General features: G+C 32.2%; 1 protein-coding gene across 2 annotated transcripts; it reads right to left on the bottom strand.

Moving 5' to 3' along the window:
• Nucleotides 1-79: 79 nt before the first annotated feature.
• Nucleotides 80-26,406, bottom strand: LOC125052658 (trace amine-associated receptor 1). Of its 2 annotated transcripts, none has more exons than XM_047653620.1 (9): nucleotides 26,193-26,406; nucleotides 3,170-3,541; nucleotides 2,959-3,084; nucleotides 2,104-2,220; nucleotides 1,670-1,809; nucleotides 1,395-1,557; nucleotides 1,052-1,183; nucleotides 752-877; nucleotides 80-678 (listed from the first exon to the last, which is right to left on the bottom strand). In XM_047653620.1, the coding sequence occupies exons 2-9, from the start codon at nucleotides 3,386-3,388 to the stop codon at nucleotides 214-216; spliced, it is 1,488 nt and encodes a 495-aa protein (XP_047509576.1). In that variant the 5' UTR covers nucleotides 3,389-3,541; nucleotides 26,193-26,406; the 3' UTR covers nucleotides 80-213. The 2 variants fall into 2 exon arrangements, with proteins under 2 accessions (XP_047509576.1, XP_047509577.1); XM_047653621.1 differs by lacking the exon at nucleotides 26,193-26,406 and adding an exon at nucleotides 10,335-10,567.
• Nucleotides 26,407-26,496: the final 90 nt, after the last annotated feature.

The following is a 26,496-nucleotide window of genomic DNA, read 5'->3' as shown; positions in this document are numbered from 1 at the left end:
TAATAAATTTTCCATTTCCTTGGCACATGAAAAGCTCCGTTCATGACTCAAACTACGTATTCTATCTAAATTATGTTCCAAATTCGGAAAGTTGTCATCGTCACACGGCGAGTCGTTGAACTTCCATTTGATATTAGAGTTAAAATGTTCTACCCCGGGATAAACACTTACACTATTACTTCTGTGCCCGAAAACCGGACAATTTCGAAACTCTCACAATTCTGAATGTCTGTTATTACATGCTTTGCTGAAGTTACCTTCGTCGAGGCTCAAATTCGATCTCGAGCGACCACATTCAAAGGCACCAGGTCTAAATAGGCACATGTCTGAACTTTTTAATCTACAATGTCTCGAGCACGACTCGACCTGAAATGCTGATCTATCCAAATGCCGGTATTCTGTAGGGCCATAGCCGTCAAAAAATCTGGATCCATGCTTACATGATCCATGGTAGCCTTTAAATGAGCCCGTACAGCGTATAGGATCTCTATGGCAGGCTTTTTGAAGTGCATGTAGGGAACTCGAAGATACTGTGCGTTCTAGAATTTCCCCCCAATACTTCTCTCGAAGGCCTTCGAACTCGCCTTTAGAATGTAAACCGTCAGATGTGACGGGAGAACCGCAGCATCCCGTAGGCTTGTCGTAACCTGGAAACGACTTCGTTTTCCGACAGCAAATCTAAAAAGAAAAATTTAAGTTCATAAGGATAAATTAGAAAGGAATAAATAAATATATCTACAAAAAATCTTACGTAATATTGCAGGAGGTCGTTACTTATTCGTCTAAAATGACTATTTAGGAGCCAATAGAGGAATGGGTTCCAAAAACTATCGCTTAGGGCTATCCACGTCACGATAAAATCTAACGATGGAGGAACCTGTAAAGAATAAAAAAATTAACAAGCATTGACTTGTCTCCAGATATACCTTTATTCAATTAATCTTATTTAATAGTACTCGTAATAATGAAATCTAAATATTATATCTTGATATTCTTTGATCTTGAAAACATTAAAACTAAATATATAAATACTATAGCAATCCGATTGTACCTTACACCCAGTGCAAGCGGCGACGACTTCCTGTATCGTCGCCGGTGTCACCATAACAATAAATCCTAAGGACATCGCCGCCATAGTACGTGATGTACTAACACTGTGTGGTCGTATAGGCGCTTGTATATGCTATAAATAAATTAATTTGCCTTTCTTAAACCACTATATAATACTACAACATTTTTAAGCAATCATAAGTATAACTAGGTTAATATATCAAACTTTAAAATTGTACAGTGATTTAACTTCTTTATGATTCAAATTTACAAAGAATGTGTACAAAATTATTTCAAAAGGGCACATAAAACCATTTCAAGAAATATGTAAATATTATTTTTACCACTGTCTCAATGTCGATGTGTGTCTTAGTGCATGTCTGAGTTAATCCATTTGGCCGCGGATCTTCACACTTCCCCCTCGTTTTGCTTACGTGGAACCCGGATCCGTAGCAGTACATGAGAGCCATTGTGGTTGGAAAATAATAGGCACAGCAGGAGAGAATTCTGGAAAAGTTTTAGTCTTATAACAAAATTAAACCAATATGTATGATTTATTTGTTGCCTTTAAAGAGGACCATCAAATCTGTAATAAGAATATTAGTATGTTAGACTGTACCTGAATGCTACTCGACTATGGAAGACGTCACACGCCATTAGACCAGTGGCATTAAAGTAATATCCCGACTTCGGTAGCACCATTATCGCGAACAAGGAAACGGATAGAATCCACGTTGTACTTATAACTAGGACGCAGCCCTGAAAGGAAATAACGTGAGAGGTTGACTCATATCTCGTAGTATTTATGAACGCGATTTATTACTTCAAGGAAGTAGTATATGTTAGCAATCTTCCCTTGTATTTATCAAAAAGTATACAGGCCTTTTCAGTGTTATTAATAAAATAAAGTCTATATTGTATCATAGTAAGAAAGATACATAGTTCCTTACTTACTGAGCTTTTCTCTACGTTCATTTGTTATTCCTTGATGGAAACGAACAACAATAGTCGCTCGCGTTCTATGAGTAAACAAAAATATTATTTTCCGCTTACCTTTTTGCTGGAGTGTTTATGGTAAGTGCTCGGGTGTAACAAATACAAATATCTGTCTATCGCCATACAGACTAGAATAACAGCACTCTGTTGACTCACAGCTCCCCGTAGAAGAGCCTGTAATACAAATTTGTCCCTACAGCTTTCTCTAATATGGCACACGACGTTGGAAGTAGAAATCACGAACAATATTACGGAAGTAAGTGGCCACATCTTGCGTAATATAAAGGCTGCGTTGTGCTTCCGTTGACAGGGAGTTGAGAGTCCGTGGAAGAAAGGGATAACGTAATTTCACAAAGCGTAAACTTTAAGAAATATTGAGTTTCTGCTCGGTCATCGTTAGCCATTAACGTTAACTTAACAACTGTAACCATAGAAGTTTACGCGCTTTATTGTCTGCCGATGATTCCGCCAACATTTTATCCGCATTTAATCTTTTGACTGAATAATTCGTGACTTGAATAGAACATCACAATGGCTTTTATTGTTATCTGACATCTTTGTGTTGATTAATCCATCATTTTATCAAAAGGATTTCATGAGTTTCGTATTAGAGCACTGTTTTGACAGAAAATTCTACGTTATTTTATGATTGAGCAAGAGGATTATATCAACCTGATCGCTTACTTTTAAACTTTTTCAAGACAACTTTACTCATTTTCTCCTCGTCTCTTGTTTAAATAAGGTTTACTGGGGACTTCAGTGCTCCGCTTCGCTCTAACTACATTACACTTTGATGCTCTTGAAATGTAAAATTAATAACAGCGTATCATGCAATTTATTCCTTAAACCCTTTAAGATTACGTGTAAGTGTCGCCCTTATAAGAATTATTACTTCTCTGCTGGAAATCATACCTGAATTTGACAGAATATCTCTCCGTAAGGCCAACACTTGTATAAGGCAGGCAGAAGTGCGACAGGTGCTATTAAAATCCCAGTAAATAAGTCGTTCAATGCGAGTGAGGTTAACAGATATCGTGGCTGTAAAAATATATTATCCTTAATTAAAAAAAAAACACACTTTTCGAACTTTTAAATATTACTTTGATGATTTTCATAAACTTACCTGATTCTCTATATACTTAACATATCTTCTATTATTTAGAACACAGATGAGGACTAGGTTACAAAAGACGATTGCCATAGACAAGGCAAATATGAAGAAGGCTTTGATGATATCTCCAGTCGCGGGGAACGTCGATGGCCAGCCTTTACCGTTCAAGCTGCACGAGCTGTTAGCGAGAGAGGGCGCCACTAGCAATGCACCCTTGGTCGAGTCAAACATAGTCGGCGCCTGCGAGGAGCAGCGCAATGATTTTTTGTACAAGGCATTGAGATCTATACAATGCGACTGTATGAAAAGTTTCTTCTTTTGCTATATCACTTTGTTATACGGTCGACATCGGTCTCGTACTGCCACTTTGACTACTTTCCTTATCTGCAACAAAAGTAAATAACATCATAACCAGAAACTTGATTCTATTTAGTTTATGTGTTGCGTGTAATGTATTGAATATTTGATAAATTTTGGTAAATAAACAAATTAAGATCTTTGGAAAGTACATTGCCTACTTTTTGCCCATAAATTACATAGTAAAATTATTGTTACATACCACAAGACACACCATAAAACTCATTTATAATATATGTTTAGTATACCATACCAAAGTTACTTATAAGTTTAGTAAGTTGCCTCAGGCGTGATAGGTCAAACAAGAGTTCTCTCAAATTGACTTTGAAAAGCTATCAACATAACAAATAGGTGAATACTTGTGCAAACTAAACGAGCTAAAGTAATAAAATAGTATTTATAGTTCCATTCCTTCAAACATCCCTAACGTGGCGTATATTTTTTTTATGGAATAGGGAGGCAAACGGGCAGGAAGCTCATCTATTCAATCATCTTAACGGAATCTATGATGCTTGCCATCTTAAAGCAATTTTAAGCACTAACTATATTATCTCTTCGATGATTGTAAAACTTTTAGTAGGAAAGGTTATTTTTGCATCAACACACCAAGCCCAGAGAGTGTGCAGTAAATATACTAATTCAGGCAACCGACTACTCCATCATCAGACTAGCTCAGTGAAACTAACATACATAGGTACTAGGTGTTCCAAATGTCAGAACAAACTAAATAAAAATTAACTAAATATAATTTATGCGCCTAAGTTTTTAGGCGCAGCTAGCAACAAGAACCGATGACCTTTAAAACTCTGAATACATAAAGTGTAGTTAAGAAAACGGCGGTCATGTCAGTTTTCTAACAAAAATCGTATCGTAATCGGATCAATGTGTAAGAGCTACGATGGCACAGCAGACACACGACAAACATTCACAAAGTGAAAGTAAATGTGGACAATTTAAATCTTGGCTACCTTATCTAATTGAAGGAAGGGCGATAAGTTACCTAGCGAGGGTGAATAGTGCAGATATTTGGGAGAAGTTTCAAATACCATTTAACCACTTTAATAATAGTTTGAACTAGTTTGTTAGAAGCTTCGCACTTATCAAACCCAAAGCCGTGTGTTCAAAACCCAGCTATGAACCAATCAATTTCCCGGTACATGTAGGTGTACAATTAACACTTACTCGTAGAATTAAAATGTGACAGGTATAGACGGCTAATCATCAACTTGGCCACGAAAGAAAATGATTAAAAAACAGATACAATCGGGATTAATATAAATCGTAAATAAGTAAAATACAATTAGAGATACAAATTCCAACGAGGTTAAATATAACGTTTCTCGTGTCTAGCAAGGCTTTCTGGTTTAATAATCCCACCACAGCTGAAATTGTTCATTTAATGAGTCGGCTAGCCGTAAATACAGCCTAAACTCGAGCACAATACAATAAGACTTAAAATTCTTCTTGTGTTATCTGTGTCGAGGTTGTCCTGAATACAAATAAATGTTCTACAGATACAAAAGTGGTTTTTTAAGTCTGTTTTTTTTATTACTGATATGTTTCTTTCTTAATACATACTGTTATAGACAAAGGTAAATTGATGGACTGAAAGTAGCATTTCTTTTAAACACTGAAGTTAATTTTTGTATTATATGCCAATGATTTACAGAAACTTTGCACGAGTGAATAATTTGAGCACAATAGTACATTCTTGTAAGGAAAACCTGGGCAGCGCTCCGAGAGCGTATTTGGGATGAAAAAAGGATAAGCTCAGGGAACATTACATAGTTTAAATAGCATTCATCTTCTATATACAAATTGAATAAAAATTGCGTTACAGGTAGTAACTAATATTATAGTTATTTAAAAATCCCTAAGTCGAAGTTCTAACTCAGGAATACCCTACTTAAGATTCTTCTCCCTTGACATTAAAAGATAAGAAGTTAAAAAGCGTTAACGGAAGAACTACGACGGCAGTGCCAGTATGAAGCGACTATTCGAGTATACTTTGCAATGCTGTTTGAGTTTATTGTTTAAGATTTATATCAAACTAATATAGTTTTTTAGTTTATTACTACTTCAAGATTTAAAATTTTTTTTATTTGACTCAAAGACAATCTAGAAAAAAAAATTTGTTTCCTCCAATTTAAGTACTTCGAATTCATAGCCGTTTCGTAATTAATCATACATATCATCTTAGTTACATTATATTTGAAATTTCAGCAAAATTGTCATTAATTTTCCTTAATACAATAAATTTGTTTAGGTTAATGGCTGTATGAAATTCGTCTGTGCGCCAACTGTGCTTAACAACTTTGATCTTCTAAGAATGGATGACCAATATTTGGATCCTGACCCTACACCCGCAAAATTGGATTACATCGAATTAAATATGAACATGTAAATTTATGACGAAATTAATAGTAATCTATATTTAAACTCATGGTAAATATCTTTATAATCTACTGGCGGACCCGATAGACGTTGTCATTGCATGATATTTCAAGCGATTAGGATATTAAACAAACTATGAAAGTACCGACTGCAGAGCCGCGCCATCTGCCGGGCTAATTTGTGAATCTTAACCATCTAATAATAATAATCCAGGTGCTACAGAAACGCATACAAAAAAAATATTCAAATCGGTCCAGCTGTTTATGAGAAGTCCAGTGACATACACACGTACAGTAGAAGTATATTTAGAAAGATATAATATATTTTAAACTATGCTCTATGAATTTTCTTGACAGTTTTCTCATACAATATATATATACAATATTCTAAATCTGATATATACATAAATAAGAGAAAACTTTAGGATTTTAGAAAGAATATCAGGTTTTATGAGACGCTAACCTAATAATATTTAAGACAACTACGTGTGTTTGAATACATATTCAAACACATTGACCAATACTGGTAAAGACATCCTTTTTCTGGACACAGGATATCCTATGATTGACACGTATTTGGCTGCAGAGCAACCAGCAATGAACCTCTAAGTTAATATTAATTATACTTCTCATTATTCTTAACCGACTATAAAAATAACAAGTAATTAATCAAAGTAGCAAGAAATTTATCTTCTAAATAGATTTTATAACACGAATACACATTAAAAAACTTGTATACGTTCTCCTACGAAACATCGAACGTTATTTCCGCAAGGAAATTAACGCCGATCAAAGAAAATAGGTTGCTTAAGCACTATTTTATAATAATATCTTTTTTAATTGAAAGATATAAATTTTCTGGGTTTTTATATAAAAAGCATCTTAATTATATATGGTTTTATAATGCTTTTCACATTTTTAGTCTAATCTTAATTTAGGACTAGGATTTGGTAAAACTGTACTGGTATTAACAATTGAGAAGTATATTAAAAGTGAAGAGAAGATATAGAAATTACTCTACGGCATATTTTCTTTAATTACTTCGAAGAGTTATTAATAACAGAGTAATAAAATACCTATGTGTATTAATTAAAATCAAAGAAAGCTATCTTCTCCTAATTCATCTTTGTTTTAACTTTTTATTTATTGTCAATAAAAAATATTTGGAAAAAATATGATGAAACCACTTTTTTTTTGTATAATTTAAACGCAGAAACAAATCTATTAAATAGTATTGAAATACTAACCGCGACCGTATTTTATTAGGTCACACACTGGTTTATGTAGAATAACTTGGAGAGTACTAGCAACATAATTTCGAATACGTAAAGAGCCTAGAGGCTGGAAATAAAGCTGTGAAAAAAACAACTTTTAGAACAGATATAAGGGTTTGAATTTAAGATTTCTTGTTCTTCTTGATAGAAGTCTATTGTTTCAACTTGAAAATCTAGGCTAATAATAAAGTCGCAGTGTTGGAGTTAATTCTGCTGAATCAGTTTCATTGTATGATAAAGAGACGTTCTATTCAAGTTCCACAGTTATAACTTTAAAAAGTTTTTATTCCAATAAAGAACTGCCTAACCTTATAACATTATAAGATATTCAGTATATATAATTAAAAAAACAACAATAAATTAAAGCCACGTGATAATTAATATTTCCTTAATAATATTAGTATAAATTTAAGCTAATATGGGTCAGGGATACGATCTACTTGGCCTCATGTACTTGGCTGGCTTGACGCTTGGCAGCCACAATTGAACGCCCAACGTCACATTAGATAAGCTCGTAAGAATTTTTTTTATGTCCTAGCGACACCATATTTTACTAAAGGCCATGTCTGGCAAGTTTCATAAACGTATGACTTTAAAAGTATTATACAGTTTTTGTGGCTGCATTTGAGTAAAATAGAGCTTTTTTTAATAAGCTACTATACCAATATCACATTTAAAAAATCACTATCTAAAGTGATAAACGTGGCCATGTTTATTTATGTTTTTCTTAGAGTAAACTTTTTATTTTGAAGTGAAACGTCTTTAGGCGCATGAGGGTAAAATTTTTACGGCTGAAACCCAATAATAATATTAGCGTCACGAAGAAGTGCAGCATTTTTGTCGAAGAAAAAGGAGATAGCGATTGAGAGAGAGTGCAAAGGCGAGAAGGGCGAGAAGCTTATAGAATTTTTTTTTTTTAAATTTCGTAAAGAGAATTTATTAAAATATTAGTATTTTATATTTTATGCAAAGTAATTTATTGAAATCTCAAATGAAGAATTATAAATTAAAATGCAACGTGTTTTTATTATCGAAGAAATAAATTTAAAAATTAAATTTATAATTTGTATTATTTTCGACACTTTTAATATTATAATGACAATTAAATTCATTAAATTACTGACTTATCTTCTTTTTTCCCTCCCTCTAACTCCCGGAAATCTAAAGTTTTAGATTTGTATAAATATGAATAAGAATTAAAAGTTAGTTTGCCAATGAAGTTTCACTTCTGACATGTGTACTTTGTACGCACGCACTTTTTTATATAGTTCATATGAACTATCAATAACAATTATTACATAATTTAAAAAAATCATAGATTAAATGCAGATTAAACTTTAGAACAATAAATTTAAAGTGCGCTTTACATATTATAATGAACTCTCACATCAAAGGAATAAAAGCGTCATATAAAAGTGCAATGAAAGAGTGTTTTATATGAATGAGAATATAAAAGTGTAGGTTGTGTTCATAATATGAGAGTCATAACTTACATCAGTGCGTCGAGCACAGTGTTATAGGTATAAGGAGAGCAATATTGCCTTCACTTTGCTGTTCGATTTTATTGTTAACTAGCTGGCCTGGCGAACATGGTACCGCCTAACAGTCGGTTCTTTATTTTTTTTAATACTTATTCTGCTATTCGGGATACCGGTCTAGATAAGATAAAAAAAAGAAAGTTGATAAGACAACAAATACATTATGTCAAAAAATAAAAATTTACCTTCCCGGAACCCCTCCACTAACACTTGAACTTTATGATATGGTATTAAAGTCCAAATTGACTTTTAAGTATTATTACGAATATTATGTATGGGAATATGGAAAAGTGTTCGTTTTAGACATTTTCACGCAATTTTATTAATTTTTCTCTCCGTAAGAACCATCCTCGTACTTCAAAGAGTTTTATAAAAAAAAGAATTGGCCAAATCGGTCAAGCCGTTTTCATGTTATGCCGTGGCAACGGAAAACGGGTTTCATTTTTATATATATAGATATGCGCGTAGTAATTAAATGTCATCGTTAAATTGGATACGCACATACGAGTACGTACCTTAATAATATATATAAACTATCTGCCCTGATTGACTGACTGATTTTACTTAGCCTACCTTTTTAGGTTTTTCTATGATTTTTCTCTATATTGACCTCACAGTTCTAGTCATTAGATTTTAATTAACAAATAAAAAATAGGGGTTGATCGTAGAGGGGTGAATGTTAGGGGTTGTATGTATTTTGTATGCTGTATCATAAAAAAAAAAAACTAAAAAAAATACTTATCTCTGAGGGGTTTGAAAGATATATAGTAGCCGTTTCTCAGACTTACTGAATATGCATAAAAAATTATAAAAATCGGTCGAGCCGTTTCGGAAGAGTATGGGAACGAACATTGTGACACGAGAATTGTATATATTAGATTTAAAGATAGCACCGGGTATGTTAGTGTTTGTCTCATGGGAAAAAAGTAACCGGTAACCATAGCAACGAACAGACTACTATTTCAACCCAAGTTTTATAAAAAGGTCATATGTGTTTGTTAAACTGTGTCGAAAAGTCCATTTATATCTAAAATTATTCTATCTAGTCTATCATTATTAGTAATTCAGTAATTCTATAACTAACGATTTACCCATGTAAACATTTGTTCCCATAAATAGATGGATTGTTGGATCTGCATGGTTTCGTAATACATTTAACTAAACCAGTTTATAGAAATTAAACCGCGTAAAAATGTAACGAGACTAATTATTCAAATAGGAATTAAAATTATAAAATGTTTCTACGTTAACTTACGCCTGCCTGGGCACGGGTGACCTGCTGGTATATGATTTAAAATTTAGTAATTTTTAGTAAGGGTTTGAATTTAATCTTATGAAATTGTTATTCATTTTTACGTTTAATATACTAGCTTAAAAGTTCTATGCTCTTGCTTTTGATTAGCTAGTAATTAAGAACCAACTAATAATAATACTGTGAAGAGTCGCGTTTTCTGTTTACCAATATAAAAGTAATCACAATCTAAACTAAATTTTATTGACGTTGATAAGAACTTTTAACAATTATATTAGCTACATTCATGTTGTACCACAAAGAACGGTTCTAGGGACGTCGATACACAATTTTATACTAAAATAATAAGTCCTGAGTACATACCTTTTTAAATAAAAAAGGCACACAATTGTCAGTCGTAAGGAAATGGAGAAATAGTATTAGTTTGGGAACAATAAGAGAGGTTACACTGATAACCCATCTTGCTTTACAATAGTCACAAAACGCACAAAACACTTACTAGATAATTATAAAATAGAGTACGTAACTACTAACAATTATAATTGGCAAAAAAGGTAATCAAGCAAAACGCGTCAGACACAATCCGAGTGAAACAAAGCAGTAAGTCAATCAAAAAATGTGACGATCGGCCGAGTTAAAACATTTTAGATTACCCTCATTAAAATTTATGAAACTAAAATTATGTATCTCAAACACTTGTAGTAACTAATATTTTTCTTTTGCATTTGTTGATGTTGACGCAGAAATGTTTCTACAGCCCGTTTAGGGGTCACATAAAGAAAATGTGATATTTGATTGATCCGTAGATTAAAAGGAAATCCCATATTAAGAAATCCGCTGGATGACCCAAAGCCCGAACACCTAACAAGAATAACACGATTAAGATACTTGAGTAAATCTAATTAGAGTGGCGTCACTGACAACACTGAGCTGGAAGCCTGCCAATATTCTAAGGTTTTCTAAGTTGTTAACGCGCCATTACGTCACAGTTGCTTGTTACGACACTGACCTAATGCTGTTCACGAAAAATGTTTTACTTAACACGGGAATAAAAATGATTTAAGGTTGACGAAAAAGGTCATTTTAACGGATTGAAAAAACCGTCGTCATACGATTTCTTTTTAACAACAGAATTATCAATTATAAGAACTCAGAGTAAGGTGGTGAGATTTAGAGTCGATCTAGTCGACAGAGAGTTAATTGTCGACTCTTAAGCAATTTTGTTATTTTAAATACTTTAGTTCTTTTGTTAACTAAGCAAACTATTTACAATTTCCTGACCTTCTTGATGTGGTATCAGGAATACCTATAATAATAATAATATAGGAGGATAGACTTCTTTCTACCTCCTTATTTTTCACAGTATATCTATATGAGTTGTTTAGCATGATGTTAAAAGTCAGTCTTCTGATTCTCAAATATTGTATTGTCGTTGCTATTACACCACTAAATTATTCTTGAATTAAAAGTTAATTCTATTTTTTAAGTTCTTTCATTAAATATTCGCGGCCTGTTTCTGCCTTCGCCTACCTTGACATTTGTTTATTACATTTATTTGTAATTTATAGCCTATATTAGTCCGGGATAAGAATTGTGAAATCAGTCACCGGACTACCGAGTTATGGACTTATTCGATATAAAATTACAAATATTTTCTCTTTATTTTGTTTTAAAAAATATAGTGGAACGAGTGAACCTAGTTAAAAATTAAAAACTATTAAAGTTAGTTGCACGAAAGCATTCTAAATATTCTAATGTGAAAAGTTTCTTACAAATTCGCAATGAGTTAGGTGACGTTTACACACATTTATTATAACTTTTACGCTGTATTTGTCTGAATATAAGGAAATACATTGTACTATGTGTCATAATCATACTATCATTTAAGTATTATTTATTAAGGGAGAGATTGTCTTTTGTCTCTCAATTTAATCGCGTGAAGCAGGTAACAATAACCAACTTAAGATAAACCCAGGTTTCATAAAGTTCCATTCTTCTTCAGATATATGTAATTGTTAGTTCAATTTGTATATGTACAATATTCATGCACGGTGAGTAATTGTTACAACTATTGTATACGCTTGTCACGTCAACCATTAAAGTACAGAAATAAATGAAGAAAAGTTATGACGTGGAATGAAGTGAACTTTTTCGATCGGTTGTCACATATAGCGAAAACATTGTAAAGAAAAAGTTTTCCTTGTCGACCTACGATTATGTATTCCGCTCCAGTCGAGAAATATGGGGATATGATAAATTCGATATTCCCTCTGTATCACGCAATACATTTATTATTACGGCTAGCGCCTATATTCTATTTATCAGGATTGCGCTTTATCCTGACCACTGACTTTATAACATACGAAATATAAAAAAATCTTCTACTTTGTTCGTTCAAATTAAATCAAAATCATTTATTCATATAGGTAACACAATGTACACTTATGAACGTCAAAAAAAAGAAAAACTTATTAAAGGCTTCTAATTTTACATTCACATTACATTACATTATAGAAGAGAAGAACTGGCAAAAAATTCTCAGCTACTCTTTTTAATCGCTAAGTTTTTTGTTTTATCGTTTACAGTCAGCATTCTGATTTTTACATTGATTTAGTTATCAAAGTTAACCAAATATAAAGTCGTGCGTCGACCCTGTCGGCCGGGTACGGTTTAGGAAAATTTTTCCCAAAAATTGATGACATTCGTCAGGGATTGGTTTACTTAATAGATATTAGAATCATCAAGCAAATCAAACTGTCTTAATTTTGTATTAACCTTTATTTCACTAAGATTTGCTTTTAAACATAAATATAATCATTCAAGTTTTGAAACGTAAGACAATAACAGTATAGTCTTATCGTCTTTAGTTTACTAAAATAAAGTATTATAAAAAAAATTCAAGGGCTAATAAACAAAGAATGTCGCAATTTGTATCTCTATAGATAACGTTATTCGGTATCATTTGTACGGGAATACATTAAATATTCATTATCGGAATAAAGGGAGCACAATACTACCTTTCACACGCGTATATCGACACCAGATGGAAAATCAATGTCGACATTAGCATATCTCTTTGGCATTTGCTCAAATTGCTTGTTACATGCCATTTTTAGAATTCGAATCTTACAAGATAATATTTATTTAAAAAAGTGATATGATTACTTTTTTATTTTTAAATAAAGAATACCTATAGTTTTTTTCATGAACACTATGTAACCTTTTTAAATATGTTATTTACTAAATGGCTTTATATACCAAAACTGTCTTTGACAATTGACTAAATTTTATAACCTATAAAATATTTAAATCGTTAGCGATTTCGTAATAAGAGGTAATTTTTTTGTAAAACAATTCTATAATTTTAACAAAGAAAATGTTTCAAAGTAATGATAGCAAATATGCTTATTCATACACTTATAAAGCCACTTAAATTCAGCAGTTGTGGTAAGTCACAATACATTTGCATGTGCGCTGACCGCGACCTATGTAAAACGCACCGCAAAGTTGTGACCATTCCAGCTATGTTATCGCATCGTTTGTCACGTAGTATTACAAAGGAACTGGCCACGAGCACTAATGGTATGTTCTATAAGTCGAATGTCCCTATACAATTTATCGTGGTTCTGAGCTTTATCGCTTACCCGCTTTTTAGTCGCTTTTATTGCTGTTAGTGTTGTCACAAGTTTATTTCTAAGTCTGTCCATTCTTGCTTAGCAAACATTAAAAATGTAAATTTATTATAAAATGAAATCTAGAATTCATTTTTTTATTTTATTTTACTCTAACGAAGGACACAACATGCATAATTATCATAATAAAACTACAAAGTATTGTAGTTTCGCAACAAACGGTACCGATGATTTTATCTCATTATTTGAAAAACATGCAGCGGAACCTACAATTAAGTCGACTAGTTACAAAAGCTTTCTGCTTGATTGTTATTTTTTAAATAGTCTAAGAAAATCATTTTATACTTAAGCCAAGATATTTCTCAATTGTTATATTATCTCTAAGCAATTTCAGAGACAGGTACTGAAACCTAATTATGTGCAAAGGGATTTCTCAAGCCAAATGTTTCCTCTGGAGATTAATATGAGTAAATAATCCAAACTATGTGATTATTACTTCTGGGTAGCGGCCAACCGTCAACCCAAAGTTATGAAGCTTCCAGAATGTTCTCAATTTGCTTGAGATTTTGCAACACACTGCCAAGAACCATAGAAATTATTGCGGTGACGAGCTAGGGTCTGTCACATTTAAGTTTTTTCTTAAGAACAAGCCAAAATCTGGGTAAATTTATTTGCATATAATACATACGTGAATACATTTTAATGTTGCAGCTTTTAATTTAATAAACGATACAAGCTATGATACTTATTCTCATCAGTCGCTTCTACCTGTACTTAGAGTGAGTACACATCCGTTCAGTGACAGGGCTTTCGATTGGATCAAGTTAGCATATGTTGTATTTTCTTTATAAAATCAGTAAACTGAAAAACACACACACTATATTCAATTCAAAATATTAAATCTATTATTCCAATTAATCAGAGTACATGTTTACACAATGCGGACGTGTTTCGCGGGTGTAAATTCAGTATGTAACAATAGACCGTCCATCTGTCATCGCCCAGAACGTGAGTGGCACGACGATTTCCTGAAAAGCGACGTTATATTTGACCGCAATTCGAATGGAATATCATTTTTAAAATGCTAACACAAAGCTGTAGTTGTTACACATCTCTATTTATCCTGAAACACGTGTAGATAAAGCCTTCCTGCAAAATCTGAGCTAGGACAAGCAGTTCATAACTTCACAAGATGCTGATAATTCACGGTCACAAATGAACACGTAACTGATATTATGTGAAGAGAATAAATTTGATTTGACACAATTTCGGAACGCGTCAGCAAGTTACTCCAATTTGACAGTACCGAAACGTGAAATAACAATTTAAGAAATATTATTTAATTATGTGACACACATACATACTCGTATATTGGTGTATTCAATAATTAGATATTAATTATACTCGTAATACATCTTATTTGGAAGCTTAATGTCGAACTAGTTATGTAGCTGTGTTTCAGAATTTAACATTTTATTACGTATTTCAGTTGATTATGTTGGCGATAAGTAATTGGCGTTAATAAATAACAAAATGTATTTATTTTATTGGCTTTTGTAAGCTGATTTTGAATAAGAAATAGGGTTGGTCAAAACTTAAATACCTACAAAGCTGCCCAATGCATCAAGTTAGACAGTCTCACTAAGCAGTTTGCTTGAATACACCTTTGGCAAACTTATCCCGTGGCATTAGTAAACAGCTTTGAGTATCGTAGACCTTAACTGGCGTCAAACAGTGCCTTCCAGCTACGACAGAGTTCGAGTAGATTCTATTGATCTTAAAACCGGTCATGGTATCTTTATAAATAACAACCAGAATGTAATATAAGACAAATATTAAGATTGTTGAATAAATGTTTTACCCATATCATTACGTAAAAAATAATTCATAATCTTTCCTAAAGCTCCTCAAAAAGTCGATAAGGTCGACTAAACTTTGAATTTTAAGTATTTTTAGTAGTAGGCATACACTTGTCTGTAGAAAATTACATGCAACAGATGCAGAATCTTGTCTGCCCAAATATGCTTCAGCTTTCGTTTGACGAAGGCACTTTACAGACCAGGACTACGACAATGCATTGTACACAGTGTTCACAGTAGTTCCTGATTAATATTATTTGATTATTATTCAAGTACGATGCCACCAAACGAGCTTATGTTTAACCAGTTTAGAATCTAGAATATCCATGAATTTATACCAAGCACTTTACCATTTTGACGCTTTCTGTGTGAATGTATTCAGAATTGTTAATGTGGTTATTGTTTGATTATTGGCCACTGTTCATTAGTTATGGTCACATTATCAAAGCACACATCATAATTGATGATTACTAAAACGACAAGAGGTATAATGGTTGCTATATGTCTCTCGAAACTGTTAGGAAACCTTGGAAAATTTAACATATTCTTCTATAGATATAACAATTTCAAGTATTCGACAAAATTAATAATTTTTAAGAGTTACTCTTATACATTCACGATTTGGTAACAGCACTAACAAAATTCACAAAAGTTACTGAGCATAAAATGATTTTGTAAACAGTTCGTAAGATCGAAAAAGTTTTGAATGCTTGCTTGATGCCAGAGAAAAACTTAATAAGGCGCTATAAAGCCACTTCACTGTATAATAACAAGGATGGCGAATCCTTCCAGAGCTTTTTACGAAAAGCTTTTGTTAAAGTAACTTTTATAGCAATTTTACAGATGAAAAAATGCTAATTTAAACTTGATATAATTTGCTTAGACCGTGTTTGTTCTCGTTTTTTTCAAAAACGTTCAAACATTTTTGGGATTCGTTAAGGGAGTTTTATTAAAATTTGTAATTATTATTAGTAAAAGTTTCTGCGATCACTGAGTTCCTAGTAGGATGTACAAAGCGACGATCTCTAGTCCTAATTTGAACACAATGCTTTATTCATTACACATTCAACATTATTATTCAAATCGTACTTCATTATACAAACTGTTCAATGGATGATTATTATAACTGATATTAATATTATAACTAATAATTCCATTGTTCCATTTATAATAATTATTCTAATATGTGTCACGATGAATAGATAGAAAAAGTAATATAGCCCAGTCGTTGTACAGGAATAGTATAATGTTAAAAATCTAATAAAACTTAAAAAAAATAATATGAGCCCTATAATATTTCAAATATTCAATAAACGTATTTTTAAAGCGATCCCGAATTTCGTGCCGGTCAATGGGCTGTTTACGGAATCCAATTTAATTGAGAACTTTTTATTGAAATTCCGATGGACTTCGCTCCTTGTTCTTTCTGAAGTTAAAAATGTGCTAAACATATATATGCACTACGTACTGGGCTGATTTACACAAGTAGTCACAGTAAAGAACAAATTATGTATAAACTGAAAAGACACTGTCATATTAATTTCTAAAAAATATCAAGGGTTTCCAATTATGTATGATTTATACGATGTTTATACACATACGAAACATATATGAAAATATCGTATTAAACGATATATAACAAGTGTGTACTGTTCAAAGATAATATGTCATAAATGTAAACATTAAATTCGCGTGTATCATAAAACAAAAATCTCGATGTACCTGAGAGAGAGAATGTCTCCAGAGAAATTGAGTGAATTAAAAAATGAAATATTTCAGATTAGGGTTTCGCATCGGGAGCGCTTTAAATATTAATTATCTGTCTCAATTTATAACTTTGTACCAAAATTGGGATTCATTAATCTAAGGTCTTGTCTCAAATACTCGTTCAATTTTCGGCTCTATGACGAGTGTTCCCATAAATTATGGATGATTAATAAGAAATATTCCTATGAATAATTTAACAAAGGCGACTCAACAATTCTACTTTATTCCTTGTTCCTTCTGATCCCAAATGAGAAATTACAACTAACAAAAAATTTGTTCAGAAATTTTAGCCAAACGTACTGCATTTGATAGTTAGGAAAACATTATCATTGGGTGAAATACGTTATAAGGACCAAGTCAAATCAAATAAAAATCATTTATTCAATTAGGTAACACAATGTACACTTATAAACGTCAAAAAGGAATTCATATTAAATGCTTATAAACAAAAAATCTAAAATCTTCAAGGGTTAAGAACGGAAGAGAAGAACTGGCAATAAACTCTCCGCCACTGTTTTTAATCGCCAAGGTTTTTTTTTACACAATGTTTGTAAGGAGCTGCAACCATTACACCTCCACCAACCACATGACATCTTAAGTAATTAATAGTTAATCAATAAAGTGATTAAGATCAAATACATAACATATTTCATATTTAAGGTCACAGTGTCCCATTCTTTAAGTTTCAGTGTAGAAAAATTCTTAATACAAGTCGTTCAGTATAAAGGATTTTAGCTCCAGTTATTTATATCAAAAATAGGTATATATATTATACTAAATAGCTGGTTAAACGCCCTCAATTTTTCATGTTTAAACCAGGATAACTCTTTAATCTGCTACTTTGGACATCAGCATTAAATCAATGAGGTCATTAATTAATCCAACGGAAAACAAATTACAGTAATTTTGTTCGCGAAATCACATACTCATGAAGTTTGCAAAACATAATTATGTAAAGTTGGCAATCAATTAACTATTCAGTAATGTATTTTCCTTCGGCAGACATTGACAATTAAAAAAGAAGTACACTTGTACAATACTGTTAACATTCGTTTCTTACGAAGATAAAGTTTGTAGGAATCAAAAATATATTTTGACAAGTTACTGTTTCGTAGCTCTTGCTTATAATGCTCTATTTAATAAGAATAAATAAATCTAGTATTAACAAGGACTTTGAACTCATCAAACTGTAATAATTTAGCTATTTTAATAATTGCGAATATCACTCAGAAAGCAACAGCTGCGTTTCAATCCGTATTAATTCCGTTCAACTTTCATTTCTCCTCGCATTCGTTATCTTATTTAAATATTTAAATACGTATTTAAAGATTTGTGTTGATTAATTAAACTTGAGTTGAAAATGTATTACCCCCATTGGTGGCCCAACGATTTATAGTGGTTCAGATCGCATATGTTTCTTTAAGAATTTTCTTTTATTAAGAAGTAGAAGACACACGCCGACTAGTTAGGCTGGATCTACACTATTCTCTATCACGGTTCATTCGCGGTCCGATCTGGGTCTGATCATGTTCACATTAGATTAAGTTCACGATCCAGTCTTGAATGTATCCATCGTAATATTATCAACACAAGGAGAAGAATGTAAGTGCCTTATAGTTTACTACAAACTTAACTAATTCAATACGTAATTCATCTGACAAAAAATAATCAAAAATTCTTAAAAAAAAAATTCATTAAAATTACGTTGGCAAATATATGATATATTTAAAAGGGCCAAAAATATTCGTAAGTAAACAAAATCGCCCGAGACTGTGGGAGATTTTTAATTGAATTATGATATCGTAATGAACGCTTAGGCCGCGCCAATTTTCCCAAGACTGATTAACCGCGAAACTACGAAAACATCTAAGACATAATCAATTATTCCAAGGTATTTTAATACTAATTTCAGGCAATTGTTTGTACTGTGCTATGCGTATAATTATGCAATAAACGTGCCATTAAAAAATTCTATTAAACTGAAATTTGATGTTTGTTATATATCCTATATATAATATACATAAACATCAAAATTGTACATTGAAACAAAACTTTTAACGGTTAGACATATTTTTGGATACAAAGACCGACCACACCACAACATACACAAAGCACACCTACATACAAGCAACCCAAACGCAATTCATTTGCTCAACGCTTTTGCTCCTTCAGAGGCCCTTTCATCTTTAACCACCTTCTTAATAACAAAATTTTCATTAACGTTTCAAAACTCACATTACATACAATCACTAACCATAACAAACAACATCTTTTAGATTTCCTTTCTTCAACACATAGCACTATTTTTTAGGTACTTTTATACGTAAAGAAATAAAAAACCATTTCTCTAAGTCACATTCGATGTTGTAAAAGTCATCGATGCAGGACACGTAGTGTCAACCGTCTAAGTAAATCTCAATACAATGCTCAATTTACTTACATTTGAATACATACGGTGCAGTGATGTAACTTCCTTAACTTTGTACGGCATTGCAATGTTGAATTTCCATTTCAGTTTTCAATATGCCTCTCAACAAGTTTATGCTTTGGTTTATCAGATATTTTAAATTATTCATTTCAAAGCAAAACTTGTTCAGCACTAAACGAAATAAAGATTTTTTTAAATTGACGGTAACCCGATCATATTTCATGGCACGGTCCAGAGATTTTGTAGATTTTGGTGTGGTAAACGATAGGATATTAATTTTCGTCTAATAATTAAACACAAACAAATAAATAACGCTGCATTTATTCCTTGCAAATATCAGTTAGAAATTTAAACTACTGCCTATATAGACTATAGTGTTTGTAGTTTCTGTGTCTGTCGCTTATAATTTTTATGTAATAATGGTGGGTAGCCTGTGTTTTCGTACTTTTATTAAAATTTTAATGAACGTACCCTCACTTTCACATCATCATACAACACAGCCGAATTAGGTACTACCTAGTTAAATGTATTTAATATGTTTTATTATTTTTTCCATTTGTAAATATTACGAATCCATCTGTAAGTATATATCTTGAGTATAATTGTTTTTTGTTATATATAATGTATGTTAACTGTAGGATTACGAAATACATAAATAAATTATCACATAGACAATCACAACTAAGGGTTTTCCAATCTATAATTATGAAATAAACAAATTACTGGATATGTTAATTTAAGCGTGTAAGCCCGATAACCTCTTACCAAGTAAACGCTTTGTACCGCTTTATTCGTAAAGTTCCGATTTGAATGGGCAATAACAGTATTATCCGCATTCAACCGGATATATCGAGTGTAGGTCGTCAATGAATAGATTAGTGCACATTCGGGAATACTCAGCAACTGATTTACATGGCCCCCAAACACCACTGGTTGCCCTTTGATGAGGTTCAAAGCTGTTGCGTGCAATCGTGCACTTTATCGGCTTTGTCACACATTCATTATCACCTAAACTCATTCACACATCAAAAACATCACCTCATTTAAAACATGTAATGAGCCCTATTGAAACTGTTATTTAAGCTAGAAATCAGTGTCCTATTACCCTATAGCACGAATATCTATAGGTGTAATAGGATATAGAAACAACTACCAACGTAAAGGTACCATTAAAGTTTTTCTTGGATAATTGGCGTTTGATATCATAATATTCGGTACGGCCCGGGATATGAATCTGAGGTCTAATGATTTTCTATCGAACATAATAACCATTTCAGAAGTCAAATGTCGAAAAATATGTGATATAAATGTATGGAAATTTTCCGAATGTGTCCTATATATTTGTAAAGAAAACTGTTTTCATCTTTTCCTCCTTAGTTCATACGTCTTGCAAATAGTCAACAAGATATATTATAGTAATCGGAACAGAATCGTGTTGGACACTTGATTTATAACATGTTGAAGGCTATTAGTATAAAATAAGATAAAAGTATATTTTGCCAACGAAAATAGTGATGTATTTATAAAAGTAATATTAAATTTATTTTACAAGTTAATAAGTATACTTGTTCATCAAGAGGTAATTGATGTTTAATTAAAACGTCCGCTTTAGTAACTCTTTAGGTTAAAGAGCCTCTCCTAATTTTGTTTGAAAAATATCCGTGTAAATAACCAAGCCACATCAAATATAATGTTTGGTTACTTTGAAAATCACCTTTTGACCACCGTACGCTCTGCTCAAGAATCGCTCGACGAGTTGTTTATTTATTTTAGTTATTTGTTTGTTACCTTGACGTATTTGGTCACCAGGAGTATTCAGCAAATCACTCAACGACAGAGACATTTTGGTTTTTAGTGACTGCTAACGTCTAACGAGTTGGGTGAATCTTCGGGAGGTGGCGTATTGATGCAATTCATCTGGCGTCGAGCGTTAACATAATATGGTGTATATTATGCTTTAGTAAACGTATGTAGTGAAGTAAACACCGTTCTTCTGTAACCTACATGCCTACGCCATATTGTCTATAGTTAACGCTTGTATTACACATTTCAATAAAACTCCTTTAACAGATGAAATCGCGCCATGTTTCGAGTTCTATGACCACGATTGTCCCCTTTTTTATAAAGCACTTCTTGTTTATAATAATATAATTAAATAATTGTTTATGTATGAATAGTGCTGAAACACTCAGAATAAATACGTCCAATGTCCAAACAATTTAGTGTTTTAGCGCGTTGCAGCGTATTAGTTACATTTCTTTCCGCTTGTTCCGTACACTAGACTTGCCATAATTGAGTTTATTCCTAGTACCAATGTGAACTAAAAATTATAGCATAATTAATAATTTTTGATAATATTTTTTTCGTAGAAGCTACGTGAAGACTATACTCTTACGACAGTGATACCTCGCGTCTCATGAATTGCTATAAATATCAAAAACGAACGAAGAATCTAAGAGTATTTTATTTAAGTCTTTTTTTTATTAATAAATATTTTACGAAAATGTAATTATTTTATATCGTTCACATTTTTAGATTATTACATTGTACATATATAACTATGCGTGATACCCGGCGTTTGATAAAGTCAAGGTTTTAGCGTGAGAGTTGTACTCTCATGCTCATGAAGTACGTAAATGGACTTTCTGTCTATGTGCGCATTTAACACTCGCTTGTACGGTAAGGCAAACATGGTGAGGAGACTGGCATGCCAGACCACAAACACCATCAGCGAGCGTCAGCCTATTGAAAATACAGATGAACACGAAACAAATACCTGTACAAATAAAATAATTGTACCGCCATTTATTCAATTTCTTAATCATTATTGCTCCAGACTCTTGTGGTCACCTTTCTCTTTCCATTATACGATTCACTGCATGGTCAACATGGAAGCACTTTCCTTACAACTCTTGTAGTTGTCCAGTAGTAGTTTAAGATAACCTGGTCACAAGTTTTAAACGAATTAGACCGAGGGCATATCAAACGGAAGCCTCACATAATTTGTCAATGTTCTGTAGATCAACGTGAAGCCTTTTAATGTATAAATATCACTTTATTGAAGTAGTGATTTGTTCTTTAAGCCTTTAGATTTGCTTGAGATTTGATTTTTTGTTTATAATGGATAATTTATAACTACTGAACCTTTAAAAATTATTTCACGAAGTATAGCTTATGCTACGACTGAATTAAGAGGCGACGCTGCAGAATAAAAAAAATATAGTTATGATTGATTTAATATATTCCAATAACGACACTATTATTTTAATAACCAACTAAGATTACATTATATTTGCAATTTCTGAGTATTTTATCTTTGACAGTGCTAACATTAGGAACATGGAAGTATTAGCAGGATATTGTTAGCTGTATTGAATTTATCGTAATTGTTCGAGTGTTAAAGTATTTATTATAATAGTTGTACTGTATTGTTCAGGTTTTCTTTACTTTCGTTTTTTTCTGACAAAGATTTCTAAATATGTATTTTATCATGTATCTAAATAGTTTCAAATATATACACGTAACAATGGGTCGTTTGTTTATTTTATTTAACGAGACTTATGTGTATAAAGTGAAAATACATTAATTTCCCAATAACCAAAAATCATTTATTTTTTAACCAAAACTTTTTCCATTTTTATAACGATGAGATTAAGGGAACGTTTAATGTTAACTTCAGCGAAATTTACGCTAGATGAGTCGCGGGTTAAGGCTAATTACGTTACATTGGCTCTGTCAACAGAGATTGGCCACTTCACAACTTTTTCGTTTGCATTTCTAAGTAGCTCTAAGTAGTCTTATGTTTATGTTAAATACTTTAATTTTGTGCGATAATCCTCATTTTGATCATCTTCCTAACATATTTTTCGGTATATTTGTTATGTCCACAAACAAATTCAATATAAAAATCAAAGGCGCTAAAATCTTTGCCGACAATGCTTTCCTTCACTGCAGTACGGATCGCCACATAACCATGATCTAATCCTATTGGGCTTGTGTGACCTAAAGATTTACGAATGTACGAAACTATAAAGATATGAATATATAAAACAATTTTACAAAAGTCGTCTATAAAATTGGGAATAAGAATTGTCTCCGATTCGTCATTATTTGTTCAAAGACTTCATTTCCGCTTTGATTTCGGAATCAGTTCACGACCTTTCAAGTAAAGTGCCATGAGCAAGGAAAGTTAAATCAATTACATGGTCTAAGGATGATATAACACCCAATTGTGGATATGACGGAACAGAAATTTGATTATATTTCTCCATCAGACCGATAAATATCGCTTGACTCGTGATTCAAAAAAACATTCGATATATTGTTTGTATTGACAATAATAATAACATACCTTGGTAAAAAAATATCTCTGGACTCGGTATTATATCATAAGTTTACCTATTTAAGTCCTTAGGTCTGACCGATCGATGTGGCCCATATGCGAAGACATTTGACAAGGCATAAGACAAGATTGTCATTTGAGGTGCAAACTGTAATAAGGGTAATTTTGCTCGCCAGCTCCCTAACTATAGCGGCCTATTGAAATTTTAACCACATTGTTGTCATTATATTTAAATTTCTCTTGGAATCCTGTCGCGGAAAGTCCAGCAGTTGGTTATAATGTTGCATCATTGACTCGAGAGACGAGCAGTCCTGTGACTGTGGTCATGACTTTCATCAGGTATCCAAGGGATTTTTGATTGAGTTAATTTTGATTCCCTTTGATCAACTGCAACTGTTACTATATAGTCTCAGCTTGTGTCATATATAATGTAATCCATTATACATATAATCTGAACCATCTAGAAGCTCTACTAGTGCTATAAATAAATCAATACAAATAAAACGGTATTAACTTGAAGGATTTCTATAATATAGCGGTTTAAGTGAACCATACCATTAAGTTAAACTCGTCTGAAACCTTTTAAAACCTCTCTCGCAATAAAGATCCTTCTCACAATGAAATTGTTGTCAGTTTTTCTTATATACTCTCGAAAGAACATTATTCAGTATTAAATGGTTTTTTAGATCTGCTGGCAGACGTTCCTCCCAAAGGGGCGATGCAACGATAGTTGGCTTAATAGTGGCCGTCTAAAACATGGCAATTACTTCAAAATGATGTTCAAAGCCATTATTTTAATGGCACTAAAGCATAGTTCTTAGATATTTATTTTGAAAATGTATATATTATGTAGCTAGAATATTAGGACATGCGGTACTTATTTCGATTTTCTAAATCGGTAATGTAAGTTTAAAGCCAGCAAACGGAATGTAGTATTGAACGCGTCCGTGGTGTTAGTTTGTAATGCAATTTATATATCCGGGAGGTGTCTGCATTCAATTCCTGGTAAAACGATAATCATTTCGGGGGTAAGTTAAACACTTCAATTATTTCTTACAGTCTTTCAGACAATGTGGACATATTCGTAACCAGATTTATCTCACTGTACTATATCTTTATTCATTAATTATTTATACTAATGAAAAAATGGGCAGTGTCGCATAAATACGAAGGCTTTGTTTAGGTAATCACAAATTTTTCGAACTCTAGAAACAGTTAAATATAGAAAAATATGAAATTTAAGAAAATGATCATACTCTAAAATGTGGTAGACTGTTGAAATAAAACATTTTGTTACGTTAACTGTTATTTTACAACCTCAAGCCTAATGCATAGAACCCCTAGAAAACAGGAAAAGTATTGGACCCCACAAATGTCATGGGTAATAAAAATGCTATAAACCCTCTCCCTCTCATAGTTTGCAGGATTTGCAAGTATCTTTATTTATTCAATATATATTATAAGTTCCTTAATTATGTAGTAAAACGTTATCGTTTTACGCAAAACTAATGATTTTATCACTTAATTTTAACTAAACAGTTAAACGTCTCGTTGTGAAACCAAAATGGTAAAAGTAGAATTTGATAAGAATATGTCAGAGACCAGCTACAGTGCCACAGCTACCAGCGTAGTTTTTACACGAATAACAATTTTTATTGTTACTTCAAATCTATGTAACATAAGAAGTATATCCACTTTGTTGTTTTGTGAATACTCATTTTACAAATATTAAAGTAACTTGTTTATTCTTTTTTCGGGTTTCCATAGAAAAAAGTTACCGTTTTAATAAAACATTGAGGAAATCGTAGACATTATAATTTAACGAAGGAAGTCTGAAAAAAATTATGAAGACATCTAAAAGCTTTCATAGAACAAGATGGCGATAAATCACGTTATCTCAAGATACGCTCATGAAATGATGTTATGGTTTTTCGTAGACAGATCAGATTAGAGCAAATAATTTTTGCGATAAAAGTTGTTACAAGTCACATACGTAATTTTGTTATTTTGAGAGTAGTTTTAGTATAATTTCTATACTATTAAAGAAAACAAAACTAAAGTATTTAAATATAAAACTTGGATATTATTTAACAAGTTAAGTATGAAAAACTTGTAATAGAAAAAATAATAACACGAAATAAGAGTTACCAGTTAACATTTAGGCGATACTTGTAAAATTTCTTTTCAACTTACCAAGAACTTTAACTACACTGCGAAAACAGTTTAAAACTTTTAAATTGCATCATATTGATAATATTTTTACGTGCACCGTTCACTGACGTATTTCATTCATAATTATCAATCAGAATTATTCGTAATACGAAAGATCGCAAGCGTTCATCTCGCTACACGACCGCTCCGTAAGGCGCCGACGTCGACACTAAAGTTGTGAAGCCTGAAGGCTGCAGGCTTCTGAAAAATTTCCCGCCCCCAGCGGATTCAAATTCGTGGCTGACAGACTCAGTAGTTCTTGTATAAGCTGCTTACACCCTTGTTA

This window comes from Pieris napi, chromosome 9, assembly GCF_905475465.1.
Source record: "Pieris napi chromosome 9, ilPieNapi1.2, whole genome shotgun sequence".
NCBI lineage: Eukaryota > Metazoa > Arthropoda > Insecta > Lepidoptera > Pieridae > Pieris > Pieris napi.
The sequence above is the reverse complement of the archived record's forward strand: the minus strand, read 5'-3'. Positions and strand labels throughout refer to the sequence as shown.

What these genes read in the sequence shown, in the direction of transcription:
- LOC125052658 (XM_047653620.1), bottom strand. Translation starts at nt 3,388, where the DNA reads ATGTTTGACTCGACCAAGGGTGCATTGCTAGTGGCGCCCTCTCTCGCT. An exon ending in AGATATTCTGTCAAATTCAG is followed by an intron (nt 2,221 to 2,958) that starts GTATGATTTCCA and finishes TTTGTATTACAG; the next exon opens with GCTCTTCTACGGGGAGCTGT. An exon ending in CCGCTTGCACTGGGTGTAAG is followed by an intron (nt 878 to 1,051) that starts GTACAATCGGAT and finishes TATTCTTTACAG; the next exon opens with GTTCCTCCATCGTTAGATTT.